The following is a 17,681-nucleotide window of genomic DNA, read 5'->3' as shown; positions in this document are numbered from 1 at the left end:
TCCAATTCGACCTGCGCAAAGCTCCAGAAATTTTTGGGCTGGCGGATCCTCGGTGATAAGCGATAAGCCTTATCGATAACAGATCCCTGCGGGGGCCCTGCATCATATGGTGGGGTTCACTTGGAGATGGGAGCGGGTGAGCGGGGAACAGGGAGGCAGCCGCCAGAGAGCAACCAAGATCTAAACTTGGTTTCTTACAGCTTACACTGTAGACACTTACACTACAGTCTTGTACTATATCATCTGTAACTCGAGATGATTCCAAAACCAGTCGTCGGTGATCCTCAGCCTCTCCCACTTTAGAATGCCTGGCTTGACTGGGATGGCTGAGCTTCGGCATGTCTAGTCTGAGGGGTTCGTCCCATTGCAACACCACTCCAGAGACCCTCTCGACCCTCCAAATGGGCAGGTGATTGCTTGCATGCGCGATATCACATCTCTCTCAAACTTCAGAAATGACTTGCCAGTGCCCAACTGTGCAAGCCTCCTGCACGATGCCAGATATGTAATCTGACGTGCCAGGCAAAACAGGCGCGTATCCCGCGGTTTCCACCCCAACTGGACATGGAAGCGCTGTTAAAGCCCATAAAAGGCCGCCAGTAAGCGTCACAAGCTGAAACGGCTTGTATCGAACCGGCTGTAGTGCGTGATACACCGGGCATGACGTATTCCCCTCTCACCCCGCCGTCCTCGTGAACTAGGCCTCCACGCTTGTTCGTCTCCATGCCTGGGCAGCCCTCGGCCAGATGTTTATAAGGAGGATCCGTACCCTGTCTCCATCTCTGCGATTTCTCTCTGCAAACACACAGTCTTTCTCCAACAGACCCAAGCCAACTACAACTACAACCATGCCTTCCTACATCGTATGTGGACCTATCGGCCATTATGTATTCTGATCGTTAAGCTAACATCACCACCACACAGGTGACCTGCAAGGATGACGCTACCCCCGAGCAGATCGAGGCGTAAGAAGATCCTTTCCCGGGATCTATCTCCCTACCGAACTGAAGCTGATACCGCGCAGGGCCAAGCAACATGCCAAAGACCAGGGCGGCACCATCGGCCACGAGTACACACTGATCAAGGGCTTCTCGTAAGACTCTCTCAATATCAGACAAATGAACAAAATGACTGACTCTGTCACCAACAGAGTCTCCTTCCCCGAGGACTCGGTCCAAACTCTTTCCAGCCACGAGCACGTGAAGGATGTTGAAGTTGATCAAGAGATGCGCACTCAATAAGGAGCTCAGGCCAGCCGTCCGGGAGCGGGATCTAGTGAGGTGCGGGGCAGCGTGTGCCGTGACAGCGGGGCAGATAATCCCTGTCCAGCGGCTTATCGATATCGAGGGTTCGTGGTCGTTATGACGAGCACTAGCTAGCAATTGATAGTCATTCTCTCTTTCCAGTGTTCATGTTGGACAGTGTTATTGATGTATTTAATCTTACCATCTCCAGCTTGCTCCCTCTCTTTTGACAGCATTTAGCAGCTTGTACTCGCACAGTTTCAGTTTAATCGTGCCGCGTTCCATTCTTTTACTCAGCTTTGACACAGCTTCAACTACACATCAGCACTCTGATAATATGGGCCCCACGGCGAGGTTGATACGGTTGTCGACGCCCTCCCGTATTGTCCCAGGACTTGTCAAAGGACGATACCTGGCGCGAAGGGCGTCATCGACATCACAGAACCCTAATAAGGAAGCCCCCGTTGCCCACCACCATCGACCTCCGAGTCACCACCACCATCACGTCACTTATTCCGAGACCGACGATGCTGTCCCGTGGCTAGCTAAACAGCCCCTACATCGATTGAGTCTGGCAGACTTGGTCAAGTTTGTCTTCCTATCCCTTCCAACACGATGGCTCCAATCACACCACAGCGTCTAACACCTTTTCTCCTAAAGACATGGTCGACCACCCCTCAGCGCCGAAGCCCTCCTCTCCTCGGCGCGCTTCACCCTCTCCCTCCTCCCCATTCGACTAGCCCATAGGATCCAGGCCCTCCGCAACCTCCCCTATATCGTGGTGTCCAACCCCAACATCCGCAAAATCTACAACAACTACCAACACTCACTCTCCACCCTCCTCCCCTGGCAAGGCCGCACAATCTCTAACCTCGAAGACGAAATCCGCTTCACTGAAGTCCTCGCCGAGCTAGTCCAAACCCACACCGACACCATCCCCATTCTCGCCCGGGGGTTCTTGGAGTGCAGGAAATACATCTCCCCCGGCGAGGTAACCCGCTTCCTCGACCAGCATCTCCGCGCCCGTATCGGGACCAGGTTGGTAGCCGAGCAGCACATCGCCTTGCATTATTCCTCCAGCCCGCACTTTGACCCACCCTCCTCCCCTACACCATGCCCTGAAACCCCGGGGTACATCGGGGTCATTGACACGGCCCTCCGCCCGGCATCAACAGTCGACTCGTGCGGCAGTTTTGTCGCCGACATCTGCGAGCTCAATTATGGAGTGAGACCAGAATGGTTCATCAACGGCAGCCCCGAGACAACCTTTGCCTTTGTCCCCACGCACCTAGAGTACATCATCACCGAGCTCCTCAAGAACGCTTTCCGGGCCACAGTCGAAAACGGTCAGAGTAAATCCCCGGTGGAGATCACCATAGCTCCCGAGCCACCTTCGTCCGTCACAACCCCCATCACGCTCTCCCCACCGTCTGTCTCTTTGGGGGCGTTCAACAAAGACCATATCCAGCCCCTTGACGACAATGCCCCCGGGGTGACGATCAGAATCCGGGATCGGGGAGGTGGTATCGGCCCAGAGGTGCTGCCGCACATTTGGTCTTACAGCTTCACCACCTTTTCGGAGAATGAGGACGATCCCCCTGGGGCATGGAGCGATGACGCGCTGAGCGTGATCTCGGCGGCGAGCAGCGGGGGGAGCTCGATTGCTGGGCTGGGGTATGGGCTGCCGTTGAGCAGGGCGTATGCCGAGTATTTTGGGGGTGGGATCAAGGTGCAGAGTTTGCATGGGTGGGGAACGGATGTGTATTTGAGGTTGAAGGGGGTGGGGAGGATTGAGTAAGTTTTCTGGTCCTGCTGGTTGAGAGGGGAGGGGGTGGAGGCTAATGATGGGGAAACAAAAACAGGCAGAAGATGAGTACGGGGAAGAAGGCGGAGGGGGAAGGCGGGAAGGCTTAGGGGGTTTGTGAGTGCGGTTCTGAGGGTGAGAGGGGAGAAGGGCTTGAGAAGGAGGAGGAGAAGGGGAGAAGGGAGACATCCAGAAGGATGACGAATGGGTGGATGATATAAATAAATCTCACTGGAGAGATTTGAAAAACAGGCGTTTGGTTCATCTTTTTTGGCAGCGTTGGAGTTTATGTATCAAAAAAAAATTTCTTTTTTTTCTATTCGGTAGAAGCAAGGTTGATAGGTAAGGGTGGATGACATTTGAGGCAGAGCGTCAAATCCAAATATATGATGTTTAAACGATATTGTGAAGGAAGACGGCTCTTCTCACACTTTGAGGGTCGGTCCCATCCCACTGCTTCGCCATCATTAGGAGATGCAGTTAGAACAGAGAGAGAACTCAATCATAATGTCCTACAGCAAGACAACTCGACTACCTAAGTACCTGAAACGATCTGATGATCCGAAACCCCATACCAGAAACCCAATACCATTCCTTAAAAGAGAGAGCTATAATAATAAAATGAAAATACTATTAAACAGCCCCCGGAGGCGGCATCAAAATGAAAAAAGTGCCTCTTGTTTTCTGGCTTTTGTATGTGTGTGAAAACGACGGCGCTTTTCCAAATTCTCGTTTCTCTTTTGGGTTTTCCGACAACCGTAAGGAAGAAGAAAGAGTGGCGTCGATAAATAGATGAGAAAAAAATCCCCCGACCATAGAATGCTGGAAAGGGTGAGAAAGAAGAGATATCACAAGTCTGAAACTGAGAGAGCATCCAGACTTAGATATCCCTCACCAACCTCGCCCCTACCCAAGCATAAGGGTAGTTTCTCTGGTACCAATTGACACTGCGCCTCGTTAGCCCCTCGTTCAATATGGGAGAAAAAAAAAACTCACAAACTCCTCCTCCCCGCAATCCTCGGGTGCGTCGCCCAGCTCCCCCCAAGAACAACATTATGCTTCCCGTCAAAAAAATCAGCCGTATACCCTGGATACAACCCCATCGCCTCAAACCCCTCCCACTCCTCCAGCACAGAACTAGTCCATTCCCACACACCGCCCATCTCCGCCTGCCCAGCCAGTTTATTCCCCTTCCCCGTCACGGGTACAGGATGCCAGTTGTGCAAGCCGACATTTGCGTCTGAAAGGTCAATAAACAAATCAGCCTCCCCACCAGCATCAGAAGAAGCAGTCGTCGTAGTGGGGGTAGCAGGGGGAGAAATCTCCACCCCGTTGTTGCAGAGGTGACCATTCACGGCGGGGACTGTCTTTCCGAGTTGGTTTTCCACGTCCTTCTTCTTCTTGAGCTCTTCTGCGTATTGATAGATGCTGCGGGTTTCGAAAAAGGTGGGGATGCGTCCGCCCATGTAGGTGGCGCAGGAGGAGAGTTCGTCGTATGACGCAAAGACTGGCCAGTCGAGGGCGAGGGAGAGGGGGACGGGGCCGTAGATGGTGCGGACTGCTTTGTTGTGGAGGAAGGATTCTGGGAGGGGGGAGGCAGTTCCGTTGGTGTGGTTGGATGGGGGGATTTCCACCCATGAGGCGGGGAGTTTGGTGCTCGAGGTGTTGTAGAGGTATTGGGCGTATTCTTCGTTGGTGATGGGGCGGCCTTGGGCTTGGAAGGAGTGGACTTTTACCCGGCGGACAGGTTTTTCGTTGTCCCTGTTTTTGTTAGTGATGTTCATGTTGATGAAGGGGAAAAAACACCTACCAGCCATACACATTATCAATGTCCGTCCCGTCCTCTGGATCATCCAACCCAATGGTGATCTCCTGCTCCGGAATATCAAACCACTCATTCACCACCCCCTCCTCCCTCGCCCTGGCCGCCAGCTTCTCCCAGTCCGGCGCCGGCACGTGTGACGGCGGCAGCGTCCTGTCGCTCTGCAGCATCATGTACAGCAGCGTCTCCAGGTGCATGAGCTCATGCTCGAAGCCCACCCAAACCGCCCGACCCACATGCCGCGGGATGCTTTCGGCACCGCTTGCATACATGCTCTGTACGCGAGCTCGCACCCGGTTTTGATAGGCCAGGACGTCCTCCACCGAGGGCCATTCGTCAGGTATTTCCGAGTGGGCATGGCACAACTCGGGGTTGTCGACATCAGGGTCGATCCCTCTCTCAAAAATCAGCGAGTACGTTTCCGGTTCCGTCAGCGGCTCCTTGGTCGTCTTGCTCAGCTGGATGTCGAGGAAGGTGGGGATGTGGCCGAGGTAGAAGATGCAGGCGTTGCGGAGCTTGATGGGCTTCTCGAGCAGCTCCTCGTGCGGCAGCATCTCACGTGTGACAACATCCCATGCCGCCCAAACCGCCTCCCAGTCCGATATGGTGGGAAGGGCGCTGCGGGCGTAGACGGAAGGAATCAGGCTGAATGACATCTTTGACTTGGTGAGTAGATGAAGGCCTGCATATTGCTGCTGTTAGTCATTCTTGCTCTCTCTGTCTCCGTCTCTTTCTAAGTGAAATAAGACTATGTTAACAGCCTGGGTCCTTGGCTGGCCGTTGACCCCGCAGCCCAACACACACCCATCGGTAGACCATGGTGGCCAGTGGGGACGACCTCTTCCCGCAGCAAAGGGCACACACAATCGAGATGTGTTTCACGGCGCAGAAGCAAATCGTACGACTGGTCCCACGTGTCAAAAGGTCAAAACGTGGGGTAAAGCTTGGGTAAAATCATCGTTGACCGGCCTGTCAAGAGAGAGAGAGAGAGAGAGAGAAAGAACCGCGCAGAGCCCAGTTGCCGCCGGAAAATAGGGATATAGGCAATGTGTGTGAAAGGAAAGGCAGGTTGCTCACCATATTCTGTGCCGTGCATCCACTTCCCCATCTCGGTCATACCGGCCAGGTCCCACATTTTCCGTGTCTCCTCCGGAGACCACTTCAGGCTCTCCTCGACCTGGATTCGCTCGTGGGGCCGGATGACTTGGCCAAAAACGGTTGTGTCACGTACCGGTGAGTAGAAGGCTTGATGGCGCCCTCCCTCGGCGTCATGGACGTATTCACCAATCACCCTCCAGTCCCTTTCGTGGAAGGCAGCCTGTCCAAGGACCCTGTTGGCATGGCGAAGACCATTCAGAATGAACCTAGGTCCCCCGTCAGTTGCTCAAGTTCCCTTCATATATGCAGCTTGTCAAAAAAGGGGCTGGTGGTGAGCATGACGTACTCATGGGTGATGCCCTCCTTGTCTGTGTGTGATTCCACAAAACTACAAGTCAGCGTAATAATCACACTGCAGAGTGCGTGCGGTAGGACATACCATTGTAGGCGTGGCTTTTCAGGTATGCCAGTCAGCGAATCTTGAAATCGAATCTGCACGAAGGGGGAACTGGATGGAACATACTAGACTTTGGCCGGGTCGTTGCAAGCATCCAGCCCAATCAGCATGGTGTCACCATGGCTGAGGACATCGGAGAACGACTTGAGAAACGAGGCGGCCGCGCTTCGCTCGAAATTCCCTGGCGGAGTTGCGTTAGGTTCAGGTTCTTCCTGCTGCTCTCAAGTCGGGCACGAATGGGAGGGACACTCACCAATGCTTGACCCAAGACTCATTATGCACTTCCTTCTTGAAATATTGGATGGGTCCTTGAGCCACTCCCGCCCATCGTCGTACGTCCCAAACAGACCATGAGCTCGGACATGCTGATATGCGGGAAGCTGGGCAAGGGTACGCTCGAGCTCTTGCTTGGAGAGATCCAAAGCGTAGTAGTCAATGCTCTTGCCGGCGTCCTCGAAAGCTTGCAGAAGCAGATTCACTTTTCGAAGGTTTCTTTGGGACCAAAGGTCAGCATAACAACACCCCCCACAACAAAACCGCGCTGCCATTGGACTCACCCACTGCCGAGTTCGATAACCATAGACCCTGAAGGAATGCTGCCGGCAATCTCTTTGGCCGACGACTCGAGCACTTGAATCTCATCGTTGGTCAGGTAGTACTCTTCCAAATACGTAATCTGGAATTCTGTCAGCAACTTCGCTCACCCTTCACTCCCGACGACTCAACGAAAAAGACATGCCTTCTCAAACAACTGCAACCCTCTCTCGTCGTACAAGAGCAGTGTGGGAAGCTTTCTGGGCCCTTCCTTTGGACAGAACTGGGAGACAATGTCGGCCTTGAGGTTTGTCTCGACCTCGACACGGCGGATATCAATGATGTCAACCTTGGGATGACTGAACAGCTTGGGTTTTGTCTTGTCCTTGGCAGCAGCGGCGGCCTTGAGGCTAGCAAGTGCACCACCGTATGCCCTGACGGTCAAATCTGGAGCACTACTAGGCATCGTGGAGAACTGAACCGTGTGATGGTGTGATGTTGCCAAACAATCGACGACGGATTGGCGCCAGAGGGAACTGGAATGAAGGTACTTATATAAGAGAGGATGGTGTATTCCGATCCGGATACCGGGTCGCCGAACAAAGAACGGGATCTAGCTTGGCGGCTCGCGGGGTGAGTAAGGTACGGGGAGTTAGGTAGGTAGGTAGGTAAGCTGTACGGGTTACCGCCGAATCTATCCAAGAAAACGCTACCTTATAGTCATCTTGGAAAGTGAGGTAGGTACCTGGGGAGTATAGAGGTTAAAAATATCAAGGGGCAGAACAACGCATGTAGCGTGACCAGGGCGGGACTCATGACCAAGATGGCCCCAGAAGGGTGGACAGCAAGAAGCGTCCCTGGTGGATCGGCCCCTTCCATTGCCAATCAGAGCATCAAGTGGACACCATGAAAAAGGTTCTGTTCGAGTCTGTATGGATGGGAAAGAGGTGCCGGGACTGGCGGGTGCTAGCCGGCCGCTAGTTCGCCTGTCTCTTGTTATGTCCCATGTATGTACCTGTTCCTATAGCTCGTACTTTGGATTCCAGAAGGAATGTTGCCTCTGTCGGGAGTGCTCAAGACGGAATCTTTTTGTCATGGAATGCAGGCCGGGCACCGCCTCATTCTGGGGAACGTGGGAGTTGGTGATGCAAGGGACAAATCACAAGACAGATGGTGTTGCGGGCCCCACGCCGGGCGACTGGAGCAGAGGTTAGCGTCTTCTTCTCGTGCATATGTCGTGTTCCTGACCGAATGCCGCCTTCTTGCCATGGGAGCAGGCAACGGGCGGGGGCGGGTGCGTGTATGTACAGCAGATGAAAATCCGGGGAACATGGCCATCGTCCAAGCAAGTGACAGGCGGGAGACGGGACGAGGTGTCTCACTCTCAGGGCGGGCGGTCAACAAGACAAGGTACAAAGTTGAATTAGTGCTCTGGAAATTCCATGTTTTCTTCCATGCCAAGCTTGGTAGGAACGAACGATCAGCTTGACAGGCACAGCCAAGTGTGGATTGGAGAGGAGCGATGGACCCGTAGAGCACTCGTCATCTTGACTCTACCTTACAACTTCTCTTCTCTTTGCCTCTGTCTCGGGTACCTGTAGCGGAAAAGACACGGATATGTCCCAATGGAGGAAGGGATGATGAGGCCACATCCTCATTACATCTCATCTCATCTCAGATGTTGCGAGGGAAGGAATATGACGATGTAGACAGAGAGCCACACGCCACGATGAACCCCGTCGTTACCCCTCACCACCATCGGCAAACCCCGCCTTATACAACGCACCACAGCTCGCAGCTCGCAGCTCGCGTCCGATAGCAGCTGGAGTTGAACAATCTCGAGGTCCTTCTGCTGAGTACTCGCATCTTTTTGCTGAGAAGGGTACAGCCAACATGGAAATGCATGGGCTCGTTGAAGCCCGATGGAGCAAAAGGGGCCACAACGCCGTCGATCACATCAGACATAACAAGGTCGTAGAGTCCTTGCAGCAAGCATCTCGACGAGGTTCCCTTTCTCGACGCGAAAATTTCCGTCTTTTCTTTTCGCCCTTACGGCGGGGCAAATATGAAACAATCCAGCGAGGGAAAAGACAACAATGACCAATCGTCGACGTCATCCCCATCCCCCATCAGCAACAGTCCCATTCGCGAATCGACAATCGGGCCAAGCCGGACTAGGCTCTGATTTGTCGGTCTTCCACCCGACCCGCAATGGTCCGGAACGGTGACCAGCCTCCCTCTCCCCTGCCCCAGACTCCCGGGGCCACCCCACGCCCAGACAACGCCCGGGCCCGCCGGACCACACACCAAAAAGGCACGCTGCATGCCGACCACAGCAGCAACATCCACCGGACGAACAGCTCGGGATTCGTTTGGTGCGGGGAACCTGGTCTATCAACATTCAACACCAGTCATCGGCAAGAGTTCGCTTGCCGACGGCTATCTACTGTAGCTGGTCTCGTCTCCAGAAACCAACATGTCGTCAAGTTTGTCGATCTGCCTGCCGGACAGCCATTCTGTACCTGGACGACACCAAGCCGATGTCGAATGTCGATCCGTCTAGTAGTACCTTGCAGCACCCTCGTCGCCCTGGCAAAAAGTCCCTTATTGTTGACATCTCTCTCGGAAGAAAAGTAGTGCAACAAAGGTAACCCCAGCTGACGGGTTCGTAGAGTTTCATCTCTCTCGTAAGCCGTACCACGATCAGCTGATGCTTAAGTTTTCGACCGCTGGTAGGACGAAATCTAGCCCACTACATTGATATGATTTATCGATCTCAAGAGGATCTTCACATGGTCATGTGGCCACTGCTTGTTCTTCTTTTCGCATCGGCATCTAGAAAATGCGGCATAGCCTTATCCGATGCTTGGGTGAAGCTTTCATTCCCGGAGCGAGGGGCCGAGCGCCATCCGGCATGGGGGCACACCGACTCGGGGGGAGGACATATGTCATCTCTTGGGACCCGAGGATATTGGTTTTTCCTCACCGCCTGTCGTGCTTTCTTTTTTTTGATTTTTTGATTTTTTTGAGGAAGTATTTTCTGGGGTAAAAGTGGTCAAGTGATCATTGCGATGCTGTCCCAACAAATCGTTGATGCTGGAGAAGAAAGGGCGGGGAGTGAGATAGACCGTTGGCGATGTCGTGGCTGTCGATCGTTCTCTTTCCTCTTCGACTCTCTACCCTACGATACCTAGGTCACCTGACACCGCGTACACTCTCGCGCCGCGGGGTACTCTCGACACGACAGAAGCGTGTCAAGCCCCTCCAATGAATCCCATTGGGGAGGAAAGGATTCGAGTCCGAAGTCCGAAGTCAAGAATATTATGTACATTACTGGTGTCTGATGGAACGCTGTAACAGATAATCGGGATCAAAGTTGGCCCGGTGGTTACGTGTATTCGTGTGGGATGGATGTTGGTTCACAAAGGGCAAGGCAGCCGAGTAGTTGATGGCAGCTTCCCATTTTCCTACCTAGGTAATCAAGAATCTCACAACTTCAATCCTGACTATCAACCTCCAAAACTGAACACAATGGCGGACTCGGAACAGCAAATCAAGAAATACCGCGGCAACTGCCACTGCGGTGCCTTTGTCTTTGAGTTTGAAGCCCCCGAGATCAAGTCAGGTGTGATTTGCAACTGCAGTATTTGCTACAAGAAGGGGTATTTTGCTATTACTCCGGGGGTTGAGCTGAAGATTGTCAAGGATGGGGGGACTATCAAGCAGTATCAGTTTGGGGAGAAGAAGTGGAAGCATCAAGTGAGTCTCAATCATCATATACCACCGTCGCTCAACTAACAGACTTGTGTAGTTCTGCAGCAAATGCGGCACCGCAACCTACGGAACATCCGAGTTCTTCGACCCCCCGATGAACATGGGCATCAATGTACGTTTTACACCAACGTTCTCTTTGCATCATCACCTCACTGACCATCATCCAACACAGGCCCGCTGCATCCAAAACCTCGACATCTGGGCCCTCCAAGAGCGACAGTATGCCCCCTTTCTCCCCCCTTCTCTCCCGCAAACAACTAAAACCCCCTTCCAGCGTCGACAGCACAGCCCATCCACCCCCTTACACCCCCCCTACCCACCCCGGCCCTCTCCCCTCCCCTCAGTCAATCCCAGACAACCAAGGAACCCTCTACCACGGCTCCTGCCACTGCGGCGCCGTAACCGCCGCCCTCAAAGTCGACCACCCCTTCGAGAGCCAATCCTACAAAGGCATGCTAGCAGAGTGCAACTGCAGCCATTGTATCCGTGTAGGTCCCCCCCGTTCCCCCCTTGCCAACCCATCTGACAGCCCTCTGAACAGGGCGGCTACGTCTGGGCCTACCCAACAAAAGACCAGCTTGTCATTTCCGGGAGGGAAAACCTCACCTGGTATGAATTCAACCGAAAGATTGTCCGCAAAGGGTCGTGTAAACACTGCGGGGTGTTGGTTCTTGCCGAGCCGGTGCCTATCCAGGAAGGGGAGGAGGTTTCAGAGGAGATGAGAAAGTTTAGGGATGGGTTCAAGGATATTCGACCGGTTAATTTGAGGGTGGTGAATCAGGATGAGTTGGATGTGGAGGGGTTGAGACGGGGGGGGAGGGTGAGGCAGGCTAGGAGGGCGGGGGGGGGGGGAGTATGTGAATCCGTGAGCATCATAGAAGAGAGGGAAGATGGTGGGTGAGATGTCGTTATGATGATGGCCGGTTGTGTTGTTTGCTTTTTGGGCTATGGGAAGGTGCGAATTTTGTGGGAGAGTACCCCATATGAGTATTGTGTGAATCTCAATCTTCAACAGATTTCGCCTTGAGATTTACGTTGGTGGTGAGAATCGCTTGGAAGGATATGCGTGTCACAACTGGTATCGAAGTGGGTATTCAACATCAGCTTCGAAAACAAACATGAATGCGTCTAAAATTTAAGTCCCTCTAATAGAATGGTTGGCATTATCTCATCCGATGGATTTGGTCACAAGATCATGAGAACTGGAGTATTGAGGCAGTGTTCAGATGACCGTGTGTTCTCGGGTATCAGACCACTTATTTTCGAGTATGTAAACAGCTGCCCCTCGTCCAAGCTCTTGCTATCTGCTTTACACCTACAACTCGACAAAGCCCATCTCCAAGATCTCAAGTCCTATATTTGAGAGTCAACAAATCTTATTTTCCAAGGGAAGGAAAAAATCATGGTTTTCGCCGCCCTCCGATAACAACCATCTTAACTGCACAAGGCAGGTGCAAAAGACCTTACCCCACTTTAAACCTCCCCTCTTATTTTCATCATCCATTCCATCCCTCATCATTCAACTCACTTGTAACTTTTACCCCACCAACCACACAACATCACAAACCTCACCTTCAAACTTGATCAAACTCCCAGACCAAAAAAACAAAAAAAAAAAACAACAAAAAACAGCCCCCAAACCATCAAAATGTCCTCCCAAATCCCCCGCATAACAATCCTCGGCTCCCTCAACACCGACCTAGTAGCCTACGTCCCCCACCACCCCCTCCCAGGCGAAACCCTAACCGCAACCTCCTTCCTCACCTCCCCAGGCGGCAAAGGTTCCAACCAAGCCGTCGCCTGCGCCAAGCTCTCCCGCCCCCGCGACCTCTCCTCCCCCTCCGCTCACGTCTCCATGGTCGGCGCCGTAGGCTCCGACTCCAACGGCGACCTTTTGTTGTCTAACCTCGCCACCCACGGGGTCGACTCCTCCCTGGTAACCAAACTCCCCAACAAGAAAACTGGCATCGCCATGATCGTCGTGGAGGCGGAAACAGGCCAAAACAGAATCATCATCTCCGGAGAGGCGAACCACCAAGTAGGGGAGGAGTACGTTACACAGGGGGGGTGGTTGGACAAGACCGATTTGTTGATCATGCAACTCGAAATTCCGATGGGGACTGTACTCAAAGCGGTGGAGGAGGCGAAGAGACGGGGGGTGGATGTTTTGCTCAATCCGGCGCCGGCGAAGATTCTGCCGGATGGGGTTTATGACGGGTTGAGGCATTTGATTGTGAATGAGACGGAGGCTGCCATTCTTGGGGGGGTTGAGGAAAAGGAGCTGGATACGCTGGAGGGGTTGGAGAGGGTTGGGAAAGGGTTCGTGGGGAAGGGGGTGGAGAATTTTGTTGCTACGCTTGGGGGAGGGGGGTGTTTTATTTGACCAAGGGGGGAAGGAGTGGGTTGATCGAAGCCGAGAAGGGGGTCAAGGTTGTTGATACTACTGGGGCGGGGGATACGTTTGTGGGGAGGTATGCGCTTGAGGCTGCGAGGGCGAGGAAGGAAGGGGGGGAGTTTGATATTGGGGGGGCGGTGGGAAGGGCGAATAAGGCGGCGGCGGTGACGGTTACGAGGGAAGGGGCGGCGAGGAGCATTCCTTGGAGGGATGAGGTTGAGTAGATGTGAGGACGTGGAAGCGTGGTCAAGATAATCGGGGGTGTTTTGCCGAGGTTGGAAAATAGAGATGATTCTATGACAACTCAAGGACAGTGGCGTTTCATCAGCAAATGATCCGGAACGTGGAGCGAAGATGCAGGAAGCAAAACCTCTCTTGTAGAGGTGGCATGTATATTTTATATGTAGTCTGCCTTGTAATGCTCATCCCACAAATTAGCCAATCAACAGCCAAGCAAATGTCTGTAGCCAGTATGATATCTCCCCCTTGTGTGGTCCTGTAGCCCCCTAGGTATTCTCGCGACCCTTGTCCTCAGTCCGAGATACTATAAACCCGTAAAACCCCCCATAATGTAACATAAGAAACCGACACAGAAAACGAAAAGAAAACAGTTAAGGAAATATGTATACACAAAAGAAAACCCCCTAAAAAAAAAAAAAAAAAAAAACCAAAAAAAAAAAAAAAAAAAAAAAAAAAAAAAAAAAAAAGTAAAAAAACCCCCCCCCAAAAAAACAACGCCCCCTAAAAAATGCAAAATGGTATCTTTTTCCGCCGCAGCCAAGAGAACTCCTTCCCCCTCCCCCCTTCCCCCTCACTATCTCACTTCCTCTCCCGATCCAATTATTCCCTCCCCCCATTCAACCCCTCTCCCCCTTCCACCCTCCTCCTCTTACTCCCCCTCTTAACCACCACCTCCTCCCCCTCCAAAAAATGCCCCTTCTCAATCTGATGCTGCCTCAGGTTGTCCGGCCGGTTCTTGTACTGGCTCGTGCAGCCGGGGTACTTGCAGCTGTAAATCTTGGGCGGCTCGCGGCTGTGCTTCAGTCTCTTGTGCTTGGCCATGCTTCCTTTGAACCACCTTGGGTGTCCCTTTGGCCGGTAGCCGCACTCGTCGCATTGGGAGTCGGCTTCGACGATTCCGTCGTCTGGTACCGGTTGCTGCTGGGGGGTTGGTTGTGGTTGTGGGGAGGAGGAGGTGGCAAGGTTGAGGTAATCATCCATTGATTGTTGCTGCTGCTCTGGAGAAGAAGAAGAAGAAGAAGAACAAGAAGAAGAAAAGTTGTCGAGGTCGGGGAGGAGGTTCTCAATGTAAGTGATGCCCAGGCTGTGGTAGTCGCTTCGCCGGCGGGTTCCCAGGGCGGGGTCGTGGACGAGGTAGACTTCGTCGATGAGCTGGCGGGTTTGGGGGACGAAGAAGTCGTAGTACCGAGAGGAGGGGAGGGTGGTTTGGCCGGCGTGGAGGAGTTCGATTTCGAGTTTGCGGATGCTGGAAGTTTGCCCAGAGGTCAAGTTTCGGAATGTTTGTCTGAGCTTCTCTCGCAGGTCGGGGCTGTCAAAGGTCCGGGTGAGTTTTTCTAGGATGGGTTTCACTGTTCGTAGGAGGGCCGGGTTCACCGCTCCGTTTTGGTTTGAGTCTTGGGTGTGTTTGACGAGGAGAGCCGCCGGGTCTTGCAGATCGTGGAGGTGGGAGTCGGACCCGAAGAGCATTTTCATTTCGAGTTCTAGCGACGTTAGCGGTTGGTTTTGTGACGAGAGACAGTTGGAAAGCTCACCATCAAGGAAATCCCAAGCAGCCACACGAAACATATCTGGCGGCTGCGATCTCATCCCATGGTGGCCGACTGGCGATTTCCCCTTGGAATCTGGAAACATGCTGCCGACCGTATCCGGGCTTCTCTGGGCACCAGACGATGCTAGACCCTCGGGCTTCCAGATGAAGTCGGCCAGTTGCTGGTAATCCGAACGGTCCTGCTCTGGCATCATGCCCATGAGCGGAAGAGACTGGAGATATAGTCCCCTCACACGTTTGTGCGTTCCCTCCTGATACGCAACCAAGGCAAACGCAAACACGAGATGCGCCAGGCACAGCGCGTCGTCCGCAGTCGATGGCTGAAACCCATCAAGGTACAAGCGCAAAGTCCGCAGCCCCCTCTCCGCTATCGTCTGAATCGACATGGACTTGAGCTGCCGCGCAAGTCGATTTCCTCGGATGTCCTGGATTTTGACCATCGATTGCACGACCTGCTCCTGCAGTACTTCCCAGGCTGAGGCGACCATCGACCTCGTTTCTGAGCAGCATGGATCGGGTTGCGAAACTTCCACCATCTCCCTGTTGTCGTTGTCGGGCAGCTCGGCCACATTGCTTGCCACCGAGGGCCCTGGGGCGTGATCGAGATCGAGATCGAGTGTCATTGGGAGTTCATTCATCGCCAGGATAGGGTCTGGAACAATATCATCCATCATCGAGGAAACCGGAAAGTCCGCTGGCAACTCGGAGTAGAAGTTGTGCAGGAAATCCGGGCATCCATCGTAGTTGTAACCGGCGTCGCCAAAGGGATTTTCGAGCATGGCACCGTCGATGGGGGACGTCATGTTTGTGTTCATGCCGTCCGGTGTCGACCAGGCCCCACCGCTATAGTTCGAGATGGGAGAGACCAATGAGTTGGCTTTGCTGTAAACAGTATCGTAAGAGTTGGTGGTCCCATGACTGTCCGTGGTAAGGTTGCTGAAGGTGCTATCATAGCTGACGTTACTATCGTTGCTAACGTTGCTGGTCGTCGTGTCGGTGCTTGCTGTCGACCTTACCGAGGAGCTGGGCGACAGACCTTTACTTCGTGGAGCAGTCGATGTTGGTCGGGACACCGGTCGAGGAGGCGCCTGGTGACGGGCGTATGGATTATTTGTCGCTAGCTGGAGTGGCGGCCTGACGTAACCAAACTGCTGCATGCTGTCATCCTGTAATGTTATCGGCATTTGTAATGGTATCTGGGGCATCGCCATGTCAAGCGTGTGGTCCCACTCCATGGTGCTGGCATCGAGCTCTGGGAGGCTTGGCGGTATGATGGGTTGGGGGACTAGCAGGTCTTGTGGATCAATCGTCGGATACTGCTGCTGCTGCTGCGGCGGCGGTTGCTGTTGTGGCGCCATGGGGACTTCGATCTCGTTGGAGTCGGCTTCTAGAATCTCGGTAAGGGGCAGTTCGGTGGCATTTCCAGGCAGTGGTGGACCTGGCGCCGGTCGAGAAATGGATTCGTAACTCGGTGGTGGTTGGTGTGTCCGCTCCTCGTCGATGGTAGAGCCCTGTTGACCCTTTTTTGATTTGTGGCCCAGGCCGTGGAAAAGCTTCTTGGCTATGGTGAGGACCTTCTTCGCCCGGGATGGATGGCCGAGACACTTCTTGCATCTGATATCGTCAAAGTGCTCCACCCTCATGTGGTTATAGCACCAGTATTCCCCCGAGGCAAGATATCTGCACCCTGCCAGATGCTTGAGCATTGATTCGTGATCGGTGAGTTTGTGGTTGCATTTAAGAAGGGGGCATTCCGTCTTCTTTTCCGGATGTTTCCTGAGAGACTCGTTGCGTTTCACGGCAGCCCAGACGATGAATCTGTGTCGGGCACAATCTTCTTGGGACGTCTCTTGGGATCTGGATGGGATTAGCACAACCGACTCTCGCTGATGGGTTTCCTTTAGGTAATACGTACACGCAGGACAGCATGGGTTGCTCATTCAAGTCCAGGTCGAGGTCTTGGTCAAAGTCAGTGAGCTTCTGGGAGAGGGGCGAGGTTGAAGTGAAGCTCGCCCCATCCCCACCGTCTGTCAACAGACGGCCATGGCGGAATAGGGGTGGTGAAGACCGGAATGTTGGGTGATTTGAGTTTGAGGACTGGAGAGAGTGGTCCTCCAGGAGGGAATAGGGTTTCTTGAGGTCCATTTTTGGTGGACCGTGATGCTGTAATTGCAACAACAAAAAGGTCGGGGTACTTTCAGAGAGAGCTTTCTCAAAGAGGGGCGATTTTTCTCTTCTGACCAACCGAACGGGACGACAGACGACAGGGCGAGTGAGAGCTAACGGCAAGCAACGAACAAGAGCATTCCGCCACCCATTTTAGTTTTATTTGGGATCTCGCCGTGCGCGCTGAACAATACCAGTGGATGAAAGGCAGACTGGGCAAGGGCAGGTCGCGGAATTGCTCCTCTCAAGGTCCTAGCTGTCTGGCAGAGGCAGCGAAGCAGAAACAGAAGCAAAAGCAGCGGATTAGGACTCGTAGGACTTGACCCATGCTATGCACTCAAGAGGCGGCAGAGCGTGGTACCAAGGCCCGGTCGATGAGGATTGGCTGCCTCTTGGCCAACGCTGTTCAGTGTCTGTCCAGCGCGCGGTGCTGTGATTGGACGTCAAGCTGACCCGATCGATGATTCCCGCTTCGAGTCCGTTCCTGAGTCCGGCAGATGGCATCAATGAATGATGTGCCCTGTTCTCTACGAAGTAGGTTCAGAGTGTGGAAAACTCATCACCGCTCTCTCCTGAACTACCTAAATATTCTGTGGCC

General features: G+C 53.4%; 6 protein-coding genes across 6 annotated transcripts; 4 read left to right on the top strand and 2 right to left on the bottom strand.

The window, feature by feature from the left end:
- Nucleotides 1-479: 479 nt before the first annotated feature.
- On the top strand, nt 480-1,241 carry QC761_303590 (uncharacterized protein; the record flags this gene model as incomplete). The annotated part of the gene is made up of 4 exons (XM_062877505.1): nt 480-863; nt 925-965; nt 1,025-1,093; nt 1,151-1,241. Exons 1-4 carry the CDS (start codon nt 747-749, stop codon nt 1,239-1,241), a joined length of 318 nt encoding a protein of 105 aa, XP_062733283.1. The 5' UTR covers nt 480-746.
- Nucleotides 1,242-1,581: 340 nt separating this feature from the next.
- QC761_303580 (uncharacterized protein) lies at nt 1,582-3,042 on the top strand (the record flags this gene model as incomplete). Its single annotated transcript, XM_062877504.1, has 2 exons — nt 1,582-1,832; nt 1,905-3,042. The coding sequence occupies 2 exons, from the start codon at nt 1,582-1,584 to the stop codon at nt 3,040-3,042; spliced, it is 1,389 nt and encodes a 462-aa protein (XP_062733282.1).
- A 998-nt stretch (nt 3,043-4,040) lies between these two features.
- EGT1 (Ergothioneine biosynthesis protein 1) lies at nt 4,041-10,082 on the bottom strand (the record flags this gene model as incomplete). The annotated part of the gene is made up of 10 exons (XM_062877503.1): nt 9,716-10,082; nt 8,208-9,641; nt 7,165-8,157; nt 6,983-7,101; nt 6,679-6,917; nt 6,492-6,606; nt 6,315-6,421; nt 5,948-6,234; nt 4,859-5,552; nt 4,041-4,809 (listed from the first exon to the last, which is right to left on the bottom strand). Exons 8-10 carry the CDS (start codon nt 6,003-6,005, stop codon nt 4,041-4,043), a joined length of 1,521 nt encoding a protein of 506 aa, XP_062733281.1. The 5' UTR covers nt 6,006-6,234; nt 6,315-6,421; nt 6,492-6,606; nt 6,679-6,917; nt 6,983-7,101; nt 7,165-8,157; nt 8,208-9,641; nt 9,716-10,082.
- A 359-nt stretch (nt 10,083-10,441) lies between these two features.
- On the top strand, nt 10,442-11,837 carry QC761_303550 (uncharacterized protein). The gene is made up of 5 exons (XM_062877502.1): nt 10,442-10,718; nt 10,771-10,845; nt 10,906-10,952; nt 11,008-11,221; nt 11,275-11,837. Exons 1-5 carry the CDS (start codon nt 10,491-10,493, stop codon nt 11,632-11,634), a joined length of 924 nt encoding a protein of 307 aa, XP_062733280.1. The 5' UTR covers nt 10,442-10,490; the 3' UTR covers nt 11,635-11,837.
- A 544-nt stretch (nt 11,838-12,381) lies between these two features.
- Nucleotides 12,382-13,352, top strand: RBK1 (putative ribokinase; the record flags this gene model as incomplete). Its single annotated transcript, XM_062877501.1, has 2 exons — nt 12,382-13,103; nt 13,130-13,352. The coding sequence occupies 2 exons, from the start codon at nt 12,382-12,384 to the stop codon at nt 13,350-13,352; spliced, it is 945 nt and encodes a 314-aa protein (XP_062733279.1).
- A 616-nt stretch (nt 13,353-13,968) lies between these two features.
- QC761_303530 (uncharacterized protein) lies at nt 13,969-17,454 on the bottom strand (the record flags this gene model as incomplete). The annotated part of the gene is made up of 3 exons (XM_062877500.1): nt 16,833-17,454; nt 14,901-16,774; nt 13,969-14,849 (listed from the first exon to the last, which is right to left on the bottom strand). Exons 1-3 carry the CDS (start codon nt 17,060-17,062, stop codon nt 13,969-13,971), a joined length of 2,985 nt encoding a protein of 994 aa, XP_062733278.1. The 5' UTR covers nt 17,063-17,454.
- Between the last annotated feature and the right edge of the window lie 227 nt (nt 17,455-17,681).

The sequence above is a fragment of the Podospora bellae-mahoneyi genome, chromosome 3, assembly GCF_035222275.1.
Source record: "Podospora bellae-mahoneyi strain CBS 112042 chromosome 3, whole genome shotgun sequence".
In the NCBI taxonomy this organism is placed as follows: Eukaryota; Fungi; Ascomycota; class Sordariomycetes; order Sordariales; family Podosporaceae; genus Podospora; species Podospora bellae-mahoneyi.
Note: the sequence above shows the minus strand (reverse complement) of the source record. Positions and strands in the feature narration are given on the sequence as shown.